General features: G+C 42.9%; 1 protein-coding gene across 1 annotated transcript in view; it reads right to left on the bottom strand.

Annotated features, from left to right (window-relative positions):
• The window catches only part of ERBB4 (erb-b2 receptor tyrosine kinase 4), a 970,081-nt gene that overhangs the window by 219,585 nt on the left and 737,081 nt on the right, over positions 1–13,415 (bottom strand). Inside the window, exon 20 of the mRNA XM_019522894.1 lies at positions 10,540–10,638. Coding sequence (XP_019378439.1) covers positions 10,540–10,638 — 99 coding nt within the window. The remainder of the gene's footprint in view (positions 1–10,539; positions 10,639–13,415) is intronic.

The raw sequence follows: 13,415 nt of genomic DNA, 5'->3' as shown, positions 1-13,415 counted from the left end.
GAAATGAGGCTTATCAGTTTCTAGTGGGATATTTCTACTCACACAAGACTGCAGTTTGTGCTGGAGTTTATTGCTCCTGGGCACTGCATTTACATGTGTACCCAGGACCACAGCATATTAAGGCTGCTCTGACCCAGCTCAATGTACTGCAGAGGCGCTGGCTGAGTCATGAGGGTGCTTCAGTGCAGGGCCAGCTGGCAGGCAGCCCCCTCATTGAAGCACCCTCATGCCCCAGTCAACCCTCCCAGCATGTACACGTGTGTTGTGGTGTATTAAATAATATCACTGAAGGACAATACTTGTGTTTACAAGTACTGGCCTATGGCAGCATTTATTATTAGCTTATTGTGCCCTAATAGGAGCACATGTGCAGATGCTGAGGCTTTACTGCAGAGCTAATTAATCAGCTCTACAGTAACTGTCTCATGCAAATACACCCACTGTAAGTTTGTGTTGCCCCCAGGTCAGTGGGTTTCTTGAAACTTATGGCTGTGTCCAGAGGAGCGTGGATGTGCAGTATGTGGTGCCACAGACCCACCTGTGGTGCCACACACCATACATGCAGGCGTTCCCCATGCTGCTACTTTGCAGTGCAGGTGGTTACTGTGACTCTGAGAGATCCTGGGGTCACCCTTCCTGTGAAAAAAAAGCAGGGCAGATCAGGGGCAGCAGGGCAGGCCCTATGAGGAGAGGCTACGGGACCTGAACCTGTTCAGCCTCCACAAGAGAAGGCTGAGGGGGGATCTAGTGGCCTGTTACAAACTAGTCAGGGGGGAGCAGCAGGCACTGGGGAAATCCCTGTTCCGCCGAGCACTGCCAGGAGTGACCAGGAATAATGGTCACAAGCTGGCAGAGGGTAGATTTAGGCTAGATATCAAGAGGCGCTACTTCACTGTCAGGGCAGCTAGGATCTGGAACCTACTTCCAAGAGAAGTGGTGCTGGCTCCTACCCTGGGGGTCTTTAAGAGGAGGCTAGATGTACACCTTGCCGGGGTCGTTTGACCCCAGTACTCTTTCCTGCCATGGCAGGGGGTCGGACTAGATGATCTACTCAGGTCCCTTCTGACCCTAGAAACTATGAAACTATGTGGTGGCAGTTGGCGTCACCCAAAACCAGAGCCTGGCCACCCAGAGTTATACTCTGGTCCCCAGGACTCCAGGTAAGGCTATATACAGAGACCCCCAGGACTGCAGGTAAGGCTGCTGGGGCCGGCTGAGTTGTTGGTCCCAGCCTCCCGTATGTCACCCAGGGTAACCTGCCGCGTGCCAGAGCACATGTGGCATGGGTATTCCTGGGGACAAGTAGCAGCGACACAAGGAGTGCTACTGCTTCTTGTCCCCAGGGAAATACATATTTCCACTCATATGGATGCAGCCTACAGGATAAAATCTACATAAATAGGTTTTTGACTTGGTGGCTGACTTGAACAAGTATTTTTAAAAAGTTTTGGGTCTAATCTTTCAGTTGTTCTTTTCAAAACAAAAGAAATAAAAAAATAAAAATAAAAGCAAGTAGGTTTTTTCTCCTTTTTGAGAAACTTAAGATACACTTAAAAGAAATGTATTCATTCCAAATTATTTTTTGACTGAAACTGTTTGCTGAATTTGACCCAAATTTGCAAATAGTTGCAGTTGACCTGAAAATGTATTTTTTTGATGAACAAACTATTTGCACAAAATATTCCTCCCAGTCCTAGTCAGGGCCTCTAGACACTAATATAAAACAAACTATAAATAACAATTACTGGCAATGCCACTGCAATCAACAAGGGGCACATGGAAAGAAGGACTAGACTGAATACTTAAAACACAGCCGTTTGTGGCACTCCCTTAAAAACTGGTAAAGCCTTGTCAAAAAGACACATTTTGGGGTAAAATCACAGCACCATGGAAGTCAACAGCAAAAGTCTTTGATATTTTTCTGACTGTCATCATCAGTAATGCAGTAATGGGCAAACGCTCTCTCATTTTTCAATTAGACAATTCTGCCAGCAGGATTACATCTAAGCAGGATGCCTTGCTCTAGGTTTACATCCTATCCCTTGTCTGCAAATAAGCATTCTAGTTCATCAGTAACTTTACAGAAATGATGCTGTGGAAGAAAAGATTACTGGGGTAAGTAAATATTTAAAGAGAAAATTACCAGTTAAGATGGAAAGAAAAGCGAACATGGCCTTGAAACAGTTACCTTCAAATGTATAAAAGCAGTTAACCTTCACTAGTGATCAGATTTCCAGCTTCTGTAGAGACTGAGCACTCTAGGGGGCTTGTGCATGGCATGTATAGCTCTCAAGGACAGCTTGATTTCTGGCATCCCTGGACAAGCTGGAAATTGTAATTGCAGTCACAGTGAGTTTCTGTGCCTGGAAGTGACAGGCAAACAGGTTCCTTTTCAAAGTGGTTATACTTATGGTACACGTAATCTAGGAAGGCAAAGAAGGGGCTAACAAAAGCAAATCAAGTGTGCGTTATTTTTACCATTCCTAATAACTTAGCATTGCAAAGTGATACTTCCTCATCAACTCATGAAGCTGCCCCCTAACATGGGGTGCAATATTTAACTATGTGTTTCCTAAGCAGCAAAAATATTAGCTGAATGTGTGGGTGACAGCTATCCATGCTGCAAAGTAGTGTTACAATGCTTCCCCTGATAAGCCATCTACGTTTCAGTCTGCCAGTGTCCCAGGATGCAGTGTCCCCTCCCACCACCCTCCTATTCTGAATGGACAAACTTTCCATCCCCTGAACTCTACTGCCCAGGGGCAGTATTGGTATCAAGTCAACTCCCCCTGCCACCTACGGGGGTGTGACCTGGTTGAACACAGGGACACAGACCAGTCTGGAACGGAGAGCAAAGGAAGTGGAGTGGGGAGCAAGACAGGGAGCCAGATTAGGGTCCCCCTGACCTAAGGCTTCCCTCCCAGGGTGGAGGCAGTGTCTTGGTGAGCTGGGGTATGCAATTCCAATCCAAACCCCAATTTATTAAAACATGGGGCTTTCTTTAATTTACTTACTCTTTATTTCTTCATAAATCCATGTTTTCTCATTATTTTATCCTTTCGTGGCTTCAGTGACTGATGTCCTTCATTTTACCACCTAGCCTCTAGCCACCATTCTCACCTATCACCTCTTCACCACCCATTTCAGTACCTAGTCCCCACTATTTAAATTCTCCCCCTTCCAGCCTCATGCTCCCATATCCACCAACCCATCTCTCCAACCCTCCTCCACCTAGTACATGGATAGAAACCTGTCCTGGCTCACGAGCCCTCTAGTGGCAAGTCACAGCTGTGCAGGTCAGGGACAGTCAAAGCAGGTTTCTACCTTGAACATACAGGGTGCCTATACATGTGCTCCAGGGGAGAGGGGGTTGGTTAATTAGAGAATCTAAGAGCTGCTCTAATTAAAGTACCCACGAGGTCACATGTATTCAGTATCCCTGCATTTCAAAATGGCAGTGAAGGCACTTTTACTAAAGCTTGTTCAATGAGCTTTAGTTACTTAATGAGATCAATTATAAAAACCATGTTAAAATAAAAAAGTAATCAGCTAACTCCTCAATTTGCCAAACAATGCCCTAGAACTTAGCCCTGCCTACTAAAAATGTGCCCAAATAAAAAAGGTCTTACAATGTTTCTGGAAGATGTCCAGACTCAGGCTCTGATAGGCAAGGGCATTTCAAATCTGAGAAGTTACTGAGAATGACCTCTCATATTTTTGCAGAAAAAAACTCAGCACACACACAGAACTTGCAAGAGATTTTCCTCAAGTGAATTTAAGGATCATGATGGAAACTAGGGTAGGAGGCAGTCCCTTAGGTATGTAGGGCCAAGCCTATTTAGGGCTTTACAGGTCAAAACCAGCACCATGAATTGCACCTACAAAGCTTCTGGAAGCCAGTGAAGAATTTGGACTGGAGTAATGTGCTCCCTGAGGCCAGCTCTAATCAGAAGATGAGCCATAGTGTTCTGCAACAGCAGCAGCTTGAGGATGGTCTTCAAGAGCAGCCCCACTGCAAAAGTCTAGCCATGAGGTTACAAAAACAAGGGTAATAGTGACTAGAACCAAATCTGAAAGAAAGGGTCACAGCCTTCTCATCAGATTAATTTGGTAAAGGCAGTCCTAGCTGCTGCTGCAACCTGGGAATCCTGGTGCAGCAAAGGGCTCAGAAGCACCCCAAGGCTGTGAGCCTTAGTAATTATGGGATGCTGAATCCCACCAAAAGTAAATGTTTCTATCCACCCTCTCCTCCCCAGAAGTCATGAAGTCTGCCAGTACCAGCACCTCTGTCTTGTGTAGATTCAGTTTCAATTGGTTCACCCACATCCATTCTCCAACTGTATCCAGGCACGGGGTAAGCACTGAGATGGCAGAGTTGTTCTCATTCCTGGCTTGGCTTCAATTTACTTCATTTTTTCTTTGGAGGGGTAACATTTCATTTGAAACATTTGATTCAAATCCAAGTTTGGTGTTCCCTCATGGAATATATTTCAGAAAAAGAAAAGTTTTCCTTTGAAATTATAGATACCTCCTATGACAAATAAACCTCTTTCATTTTGCAGTAAAAGCAGAAAATTGGCTGACGGTTTTAGTACATCAGGCCATGTTTTCACCTTCTTTTCAATCACTATTTATCAAACATTCCCATATGCAGTTTTAATGCATTTAGCATGTGCTTGCTAGAAGCAAAAGTTGCTAAATCACCGGTCAGTTTATTCACTAACTTTATGCATCAGTTACGATTCTCCTGGTCACTGAAAGCTGTTCCAAGAAATGCCAGGGAACCACAGGAAGTTGGTATGAAGTCAAGAAGGCCTGTAGATCTTAATTATAAAACCGTAAAAGACACCAACTCCCTTTGAAGCTCTCTTACAGGGAAACAAATGAGAATGGGAAATTTATTTCCAATCATAAATCCCATACCCTTCGGTTTAATTTTTCCCAAGTTAACTTTCTCACCTAGCTAAGCAGTATTGCCTTCTATTATTAGCTTCTGGCCCAATATCAGCTGACCACCATCAGTCAAACTGTCTTCATCTCAATGAGCTTGGGGACTCCCAAGGAACTCTGTGTATGCAGACTTCTGCTTGCAGCCTCTAATTATTTTCTAACAGATAATGGAACGTTTATATTCAGAGAGGTTAGATTGAACTTGTAAGTGGATCAAAACCCTGGATAAAAATCACAGCTCATAAGATCAACTCCTGAAAACACCAGGCTTATTGCTGATGAGATGAAAGGCCCTCATTGATTGCCTGTTTCACTGTGACAAGTTAGTATAATATTTTTTGCCACCATGGATGGTTCGTTATGCTTTCTAATTGCAGCATGACTTGGGAATGTATTAGCTTACAACTGGGGTATCTCTCTGCTTTAATACCAAGACCATCAACCAGTGCTGTAAGGCTCATTAGGAATTCATGATAGCATCAAATAATCTGAGGATGGGGAAGAAAAGGAAATTTGCCCAACAAGGAAATTATAAGATCCTGCTCTAACGTCTATTTTGCCTGCTAGGGACATTTTCTTCCTTCCCACAGTAGACCTCTTACACCAAGAGCCTGCTCCCTTACTGTTGCTAACTCTGAGGAAGAAGGCAGATTTCATTTAACCTCTGAAGAGGTCTTTATACCTCCTAGGCCTTCTGGATACGTTCACTACTTCTCTCCAGTACGTGCTTGCAGACAGACCGGCAACAGAAACCATGGCACTGTCAATTCAAACAGATTTCTGGAGGGGATCAGATGTACTCTTCCAATCAGGACTGATTTAGCAAACCTAATTATATGCTGAAATTAACTGCACCGGACTATAGTACTCCCCATAGAAGAGAATGGTTATAAACATCATTGCCTACAAAACTAAATGTAAAACTCTCTCTATTAGACCAGGGGTCAACAACCTCTTAGGAGTAGTAGGTCAAATTAGCGCAGCTTGCTCTGAAGGCAGACTGCGGCTGCTCCCTTGCCACTGACATGCTGCCAACCCAGACAACTTCCCCACTGCTGAATTGCTGCTGACTTTCCCTGTCATTGATGCCCTGGCTTTGAATAGTTCTCAGAGTGGACTTTTCCTTGCTTTGTTTAGAAATGAAAAGGGCATATGTATTATTATAGTGATAAGTTCAAGATAAGAAAGAAAAGTAAGAGAGAAAGCATAAAAAGACTGTGTCAGGGATGACTAAAGAAAACAAGAAAAATACTGCCTGCTGTGCTTCTCAGAAAAAATATTCAAAGTTAGGGATGCATTTTTTTTTATGACACTCAATTCAGCGTCCCCTGATGGGAACAGGATAGGAGGTGGCTGTCCATACCATGTACTAACATGATGCATTATGTCATTATAGTCATTATAGATCCATTAGTAGGTGTTCAAGGGTGCTGAAATGACAGCCCAGTTTCCAAATTGCCATGCCTTGTTCTCCTTTAGCACAACATTTAGCAGAATTTCAACCACTCATAAAGCACACTCTGGCTTACCTCCTGTCAACAGTAAAAGTTTTAGAAGAACCAACAGGCCATATTGCTAATATTTTAGTCTTGTATTGAATATTTCTATATATCTCCCTAGGTCACTAAAGGGGTGGAGAGATCTAAAAGACACAGTTTTATACCTGAATTTAAAATACAAATTGCAACGATTTCTACATTTTACATACACTGTCACAGAAACATGTTAATTCATCACTTGAAAAGGCAAAAACATATATCACTTCATGGGAAATGATTCATGTCAAGATGTGTAGTTGAACTGGATACCTGAAGGTTAAGGGTCAGATTTTGAAAGGTATTGAAGGGTCTCACTTCCATTTAATTCTTGCTCCCATTTTCAGTTGAAGTTTATTTAAGAATGACCTTGCTGACACTCCAAATGGAGGATAGACACCCAAATACCTTTAAAAATATGACCCTACATGCTTTTAACTATCTAAGTCAAAAGGACAATTTGTAAAATTGCCTTTCCAAAACAACGTAACTGCTTTGACTTTGGCCTGAACTGCCTTTAAGCAGTTTTACTGGCATAACAATGTCAATTAGGGGCATTTTTTTTAACGAACCTAGCTATGCCAGACAAAGTGCAAGTACAGTTGCACTGGCATGTTTTTGATTATACTACTGTAACTTATTTCCCTTCATCAAACCAGAAAAACATAAATCAACAAAAATCATTTCTATCCTTCTATAATGAAAGCATGTAGACTTTTAAGTGCAGACAATGCTCAATACTTTCTCTTACAAAAATATAGTTTAAAAAAAAATCAAATGGGTGCAGGATTGGACTCCTATTTATTTCAAACACAAATGATGCAAAAACACTATCCCTGGCAAAGAAACACAGTAAAATTAAATTGAATCTGCTGTCATAAATAGTTATCTGCAATTATTTAAAATGCTTGGGGAAAAACTACCATACAGCCATCCCATCCTGCTCCTCCATAACAGTTATATGTACTGGAGGAAAATTGATAGTTAAGCTATATCACTCTTTTGACTTCAATGGAACTGAGTAATTTACACCTAAAACTCAGTAATTTACACCAGTTGACAAGCTGGCCCAGGGTTTTTATCTGTCAGAACTAAAAGCAATCTTATCTTGTAATTTTCTTCACCTTGTGATCATTAACAAGAAACAGGCTTGGGGGTGCAGGCGAATGGGAGGAAGGCAGACATTAATTTGCAGAGGGACTGCACCTAATCACCATTAATATGACTGCTTTGGATACATATTACAACTATAGCTATCAAGGTGACATCCCTTATTTCTGAGCAATTTATCATATATATTGTCATGTATTCTAAAGGCAATGGGGTACAGTGAACAGAACCAGGAGATTGGTGTCTCCTCCTGCCTCTGTCACTGAGATGCTAGATGAACTCAGACAAATCAAGTTGCCTCTCTGTGCCTCATCTTTACTTACATTTCTTTCTAAAGTGTTTCAAGACCTACTGGATTTGTTTAGTTGTTCCCTATTTCACACTTCTGGCACAAAGTATGGAGGCACAGTTCCCACTGAATAGACCCACCTTCCTTGCACACCTGTGTCAGTGCCTGGCTTGTGTATTAGGGCTTCTTTAAGAGAAATGTATAGTTACTAATATTTTTGAAGTGTCACGATTATTTTGTGCACGAAGCAAATAGTTAATCCTTCTTGCCCCTTTCCCCACTACAGGTTCCCATCAAACCAGAAGTCAGTCTGGCCTACCATATGTACCTGAAACTGAGACAACCCTGAATTTAAGGCAACCTCCCCAAAATTAGATTCTCTATATGCAAAATTTATAAATTTGCTGCAATTGTCCATGTAGTGTAATCAGTGGAGGATCGTGTTAAATTGATCTCCACCACCACTGCAGTGGGGAATGCATTAGCAGGGGGGCTGGCAGTGCGGGATGCTGCAGGAGGCAGGTGGAGTGGAGTCAGTGGAGGGATAAATGAGCAGAGGCAGCTTGCCCCTTGCTCTCCCCCACCCCCTCCAGTCTCTGCCCCCACCTACCACCCCACAACCTTGGGCTCTCACTTATCCCATTTCCCTCCCATACTGCTTCTGCCTCTCTACGTAGTCTTGAGCCCCCTGCCCTTTGCCCCCATCTTCTTCCCCCTGCCTCTCCACCCTCTTGCAGTCTCTGTCCCCTGCATGCCACTCTCCCCCTGCCCCTCTCCACTGGAGTCACCCTTGCTTTAGCACTTGTAGGATACATAGCAGCAGCACAGAACCAGCACCAAAGCCACGGGGATGGGCTCTATGCCCTGGGCTGGAGAAGGGACAGAGTCTGTTGGCTCTGAGGCAAGGGTAAGCAGTGAGAGAAGTTGGGAGGGACAGTGACTGGCAGACACTGTGTGGGGGAGATTGGGGGAGAGGGAGATGGGGAGAAGGGAGGGCAGATGCCTTTGGCTGTGCAGGAGAGAGGCAGGAGGTACAGAGGCAACAGAGGGGAAGGCATCAGCTGAAGCTCTGGCCCCAACGAGGGGTTGGGAACAAAGCTAAAGCTGAAGCTGCAGCAGCGGTCTGCCTCCCCCTCCCTCCCAGGCCACCATCACCACCACCTTGTACTTGATTCCAGGACAAAGGGCTTTTACCCCCATGTTAAATGGGGGGAGAGAAGCATCGACTTGAAATCAAGGAAATATGGTATTTTGCTCACTTCTTTGTTTGCGCACCATGGTTATTGATGCCATCAGCATGAATGTACAGTACTCTGCGAACAGTGTTAAGAAACCTTAATCTCTACAGCTTTAGTCTGATTGCCTAAAAATTCATGCATGGTAATTTGTCTGAAATATCTGAAGCTGTAATTGTACATTTCTACTCATCTGTAGATGAGACAGTAGACTACATAATGGGAGTATAGTCTCCTTTTGGTTTATGCTCTCATTAATGCTAATCAAGTTACACACACACTGAACAGACCTTAAAAATGCCGAAGTCCTATGTAATTTTAGGTTCACAAGAGAAATTTTTTAATTTAGGGCTTGCAAAAAAAAAGTACAAACCTGTATCGATTGTCAAAATATTGTCATCCCACGACATGCATGTTCACGATGTCAGTAGTGGTTTTTCTTAGCACAGAACTGACAATTGAACTTAAGGTCTCTGTGAATATAAAACTTGTAAAGCCTGATCCAAAGCTCTTAATAATAATATGTTAGACTACTTAAGGAGACTTTAATGTACTCTCTCTTCTCTTTTTCTTCATTTATGCTTAGTGCTGATTGCAGCTCCTAAACCATCAGCATCTGGATCTGAAGTAAGTTAAAGTAATAGGGAGCTTTGCTTTAATTTCTGCCACTGGAGGCTTCAGAAAAAGAGACACATAGTAAGGTTTTGTTCCATCCTGGCCCCTTTCCACTTGTGCTCTGACCTCTGCTTCCTCTGAGAGGATGGGGTAGCTGGCACAGATAGTAGAGGAGACTCTTCCCTTAGCTTTCCATTGGCAGAAAAAAAATCTCTAAAAAGAGAGAATTGTCTATTTGTAGTCTCAAGCCATTTTATAGCCAGCAGCTTTGACAAACTGGAGAATTTGGCCCTTTCTGTACTACACATTGGTTTTGCCTCAACAGCCTGTGACACCATCCAGGAATTAGATTTCACTAGGGTACTAGAATTATCTCAGTATGACAAATGTTTAGGGATAAATATCTGTTGGTGTGCCTCTGCTGAGGTCTGTTAGCTTAAATGCACCTAGGCCAGTATATTCCACCTGAGGCTATGGACCTTACTTTTTATGACTTGTTAAAACAACAAGGCTAAGGACAAGTTTCCAACATGATTGGAGGTTTTGGTGTGTGGATGGCTGTATACAAAACTTGACCAGTTCAGTTCCGCTGCTGTTTAAATGTGTTTCATGCTTTTGGGGTTACAATGCTTTAACATTAATTAAATATCAGGGTGCCTAAAGGCCTTTCAATATTTACACCTAGAGAATTTTAAAAGAAATGGAAAGATATTTTTACAGTTTCTGTATATTAGAGTGTGATATTTTTCACTACTATATTAGCATGTTAAGCATGTTAAACATAGAGGCTGCGCATGTTACTTACATCCATGAACTCCACATTGGCCTTGGGGCCTGTAGTCTCATTAAGAATCTTAATAGCCACAGGAATCTTTACAGTTTCTCCTTCAGGGACCCAAATGCCCTGGAAAGATAAGGAAAATATATATTAATTGTACAGGAGTCAATTATTTTTTAATCTACAGAGACTTATTTTTGTTATTGAAACTTTTAGATTATGCCATTAACAAGGACCATTAAAACTAAAAAAAATACTTGTTTGTTTTTAGAACTCAAAGAAAGCCATCTAATGGAAAAAATTAAGTACAAATGAACATCCTTGATACAAACTCTTTTTTTTAATAACAGTCAGATTTCTTTTCAGTAATGCATGATGTACATAACTATCCATTTTATGCTGGTGGCCATTACTGCAAAGACAAAGATCATAACCAGTGGATTTCTCCTGCTAGGTCCAGATGCAAAAATAATTGTAGTTAATAAAGAATCATCACTGATTTTGATCGGATTTGAATTGTGTTCACAATGCATGGGCATGGCAACTTGAGATAAGTGAGTTTCAGAGTAAGATGTATTTTCTTTTCATTATCAAAGCACATTTGAGGTTTAAATGGGAATGGAGAGAAGGTAATCATCACACTTAAACTTCCTGTGGGCACATCTACACATGTGGTTTAATGTTCATTACCCTATTTTAATGGACATTCAAATGTCACTAAAAAAAGGGCTATTTAGTTAATGTGCATTAAAACAGGCTAATGCACATTTTCCTAGTACCACACTTACACACATGTGGGGAACCTGCTCCAATGCGCTGGAAATCCAGCACGTCAGGGAAGACTCAATTAGTCAAGTCTGCTGGAGCATGGAAATCGACTCTGGCAGCCTCATGAATCATGTGTATCAGTGGTGCAATGAGCTTCCACACTGAGAAAATGGTGGCAGTACACTTGGAACCAACACACATTTGATGTGCTTTAGTTCAAAGCGCACCGCCACCATTTTCTCAGTGACGAGGCATCCTGCACCACTGATACACGTGATGCATGGGCTCTTTTAATTAGTACAGCTCACTAAAAGTGTCTAGTGCTGTATTGGCAGCACATGTAAAAATGGAGGTACTTGATTTAATGCGCATTAACTAAAGTGCATTAATACACATGTAGATGTGCTCCATTGTACACATCTTTTGGAACATCTAAAGCAGTGCTGGCCAACCTTTCTGGCTGGCATGCCACAAATAAAGCTGCGGCGCTTCCCTGAGTACCATTCCAATTCCCCCCTCTAAAGATGTACCTGATAGAATTTGTGCCTTAGGATGCCAGGAGGCTAGAGCCCCTCTCTCCCCTCCATTCTGGTACCTCCATTTATAAGTGCCTTGGAGCTTATATGCCACACATAGCAGCTGTTTGTTCATGCCGTTTGTGGCCTGCATCCATGGCTTGCATGGGTTGGCTGTCCCTAATCCCTTTTTCAGCCTTCTCACTTGTTGCAATGTTGGAACGTAACTAAGACTGTAGTGGTCACAGGCTAAGTGTTTCTGTGGATTGCATACTGTATGAGCATATAACCAAGAGAATCAAGTGAGTTTGAATCAGACTGTTTAGCCTGTCAGCCTTTTTTTTTCCCTTGTAACTGAGAAATCATGCAACTCTTCAACCCTGAACAAAAAAGTGGGGAAATAAATTGACAATGTTTTTACTGCTTTCTTCCTTGCCTCCCTTTATAAAACTGAGCTAATCCATTTTCTTAAATTGTGATATTCCAACACAATTTAAATGGGTGCAATTAAAAAAATGTTTTCTCCACTCAACTCTACTGAGTGCTTTTAAAACACCTCTAAACTGTAGCTTTGAAGGGCTTTGTAAACATGAAGGTGGTTTTATATAAGAGAATTGCAGAAATGTAGGCCTGGTAGAAAACTCATGGGATCACTTAGTTCATCCCTCTCCTCTGGGATCAGATACACCTCTGGGATCAGATAGACCATGCCTTCAGATGTTTGTATAACTTGTTTTTAAAAACCTCCAAAGATAGGGATTATCCCTCAGTAACCAGTAACCTCCCCCTCAGGCCCCAGGGGAGGCACACCCAGGCCAAGGGTCAGTGAGGATCTAGTCAGGGAACTTCTGGAGGGACTGGATGTATTTAAATCAACTGATCCTAACGATCTCCACCCCAGAGTGCTGAGGGAATTAGCTGAGGTCATTGTGGGACCCCTGGCACGGCTTTACGAGCACTCGTGGTGCTCTGGTGTGGTGCCAGAGGACTGGAAGAGGGCCAACGTGGTTCCCATTTTCAAAAAAGGGGGGAAGGAGGACCCAAGAAACTATAGGCCAGTTAGTCTTTACCTCGATCCTGGGTAAGCTTTTTGAGAGAATTATCCTGGCACATGTCCACGAGAGGCCAGCAGGGTAGGTTATGCTTAGGGGCAACCAACATGGGTTCATTAGAGACAGGTCCTGTCAGACCAACCTGGTGGCCTTCTATGACCAGGTCACCAAATCCTTAGACACAGGTGTCACAGTGGACGTAGTCTTTCCAGACTTTAGGAAGGCTTTTGCCACTGTCTCTCACCCCATTCTCACTAAAAAACTAGGGGACTGTGGTGTCAACACCTGCACAGTCAAATGGGCCACTAACTGGCTGGAGGGCCGCACCCAGAGAGTAGTGGGGGATGGGTCATTTTCGATCTGGAGGGATGTGGGCAGTGGGGTCCCCCAGGGTTTGGTCCTCAGGCCTGCACTGTTCAACATCTTCATCAGTGACTTGGACAAGGGGGTAAAAAGCACCCTGTTCAAATTTGCTGATGACACTAAGATGTGGGGGGACGTGGGCATGCAAGATGGGAGGAATAGGCTGCAATCAGACCTAGACAGGTTACAGGGGTGGGTGGATGAG

This window comes from Gavialis gangeticus, unplaced genomic scaffold (genome assembly GCF_001723915.1).
Source record: "Gavialis gangeticus isolate Ggan-Ray unplaced genomic scaffold, GavGan_comp1, whole genome shotgun sequence".
NCBI lineage: Eukaryota > Metazoa > Chordata > Crocodylia > Gavialidae > Gavialis > Gavialis gangeticus.
The sequence above is the reverse complement of the archived record's forward strand: the minus strand, read 5'-3'. Positions and strand labels throughout refer to the sequence as shown.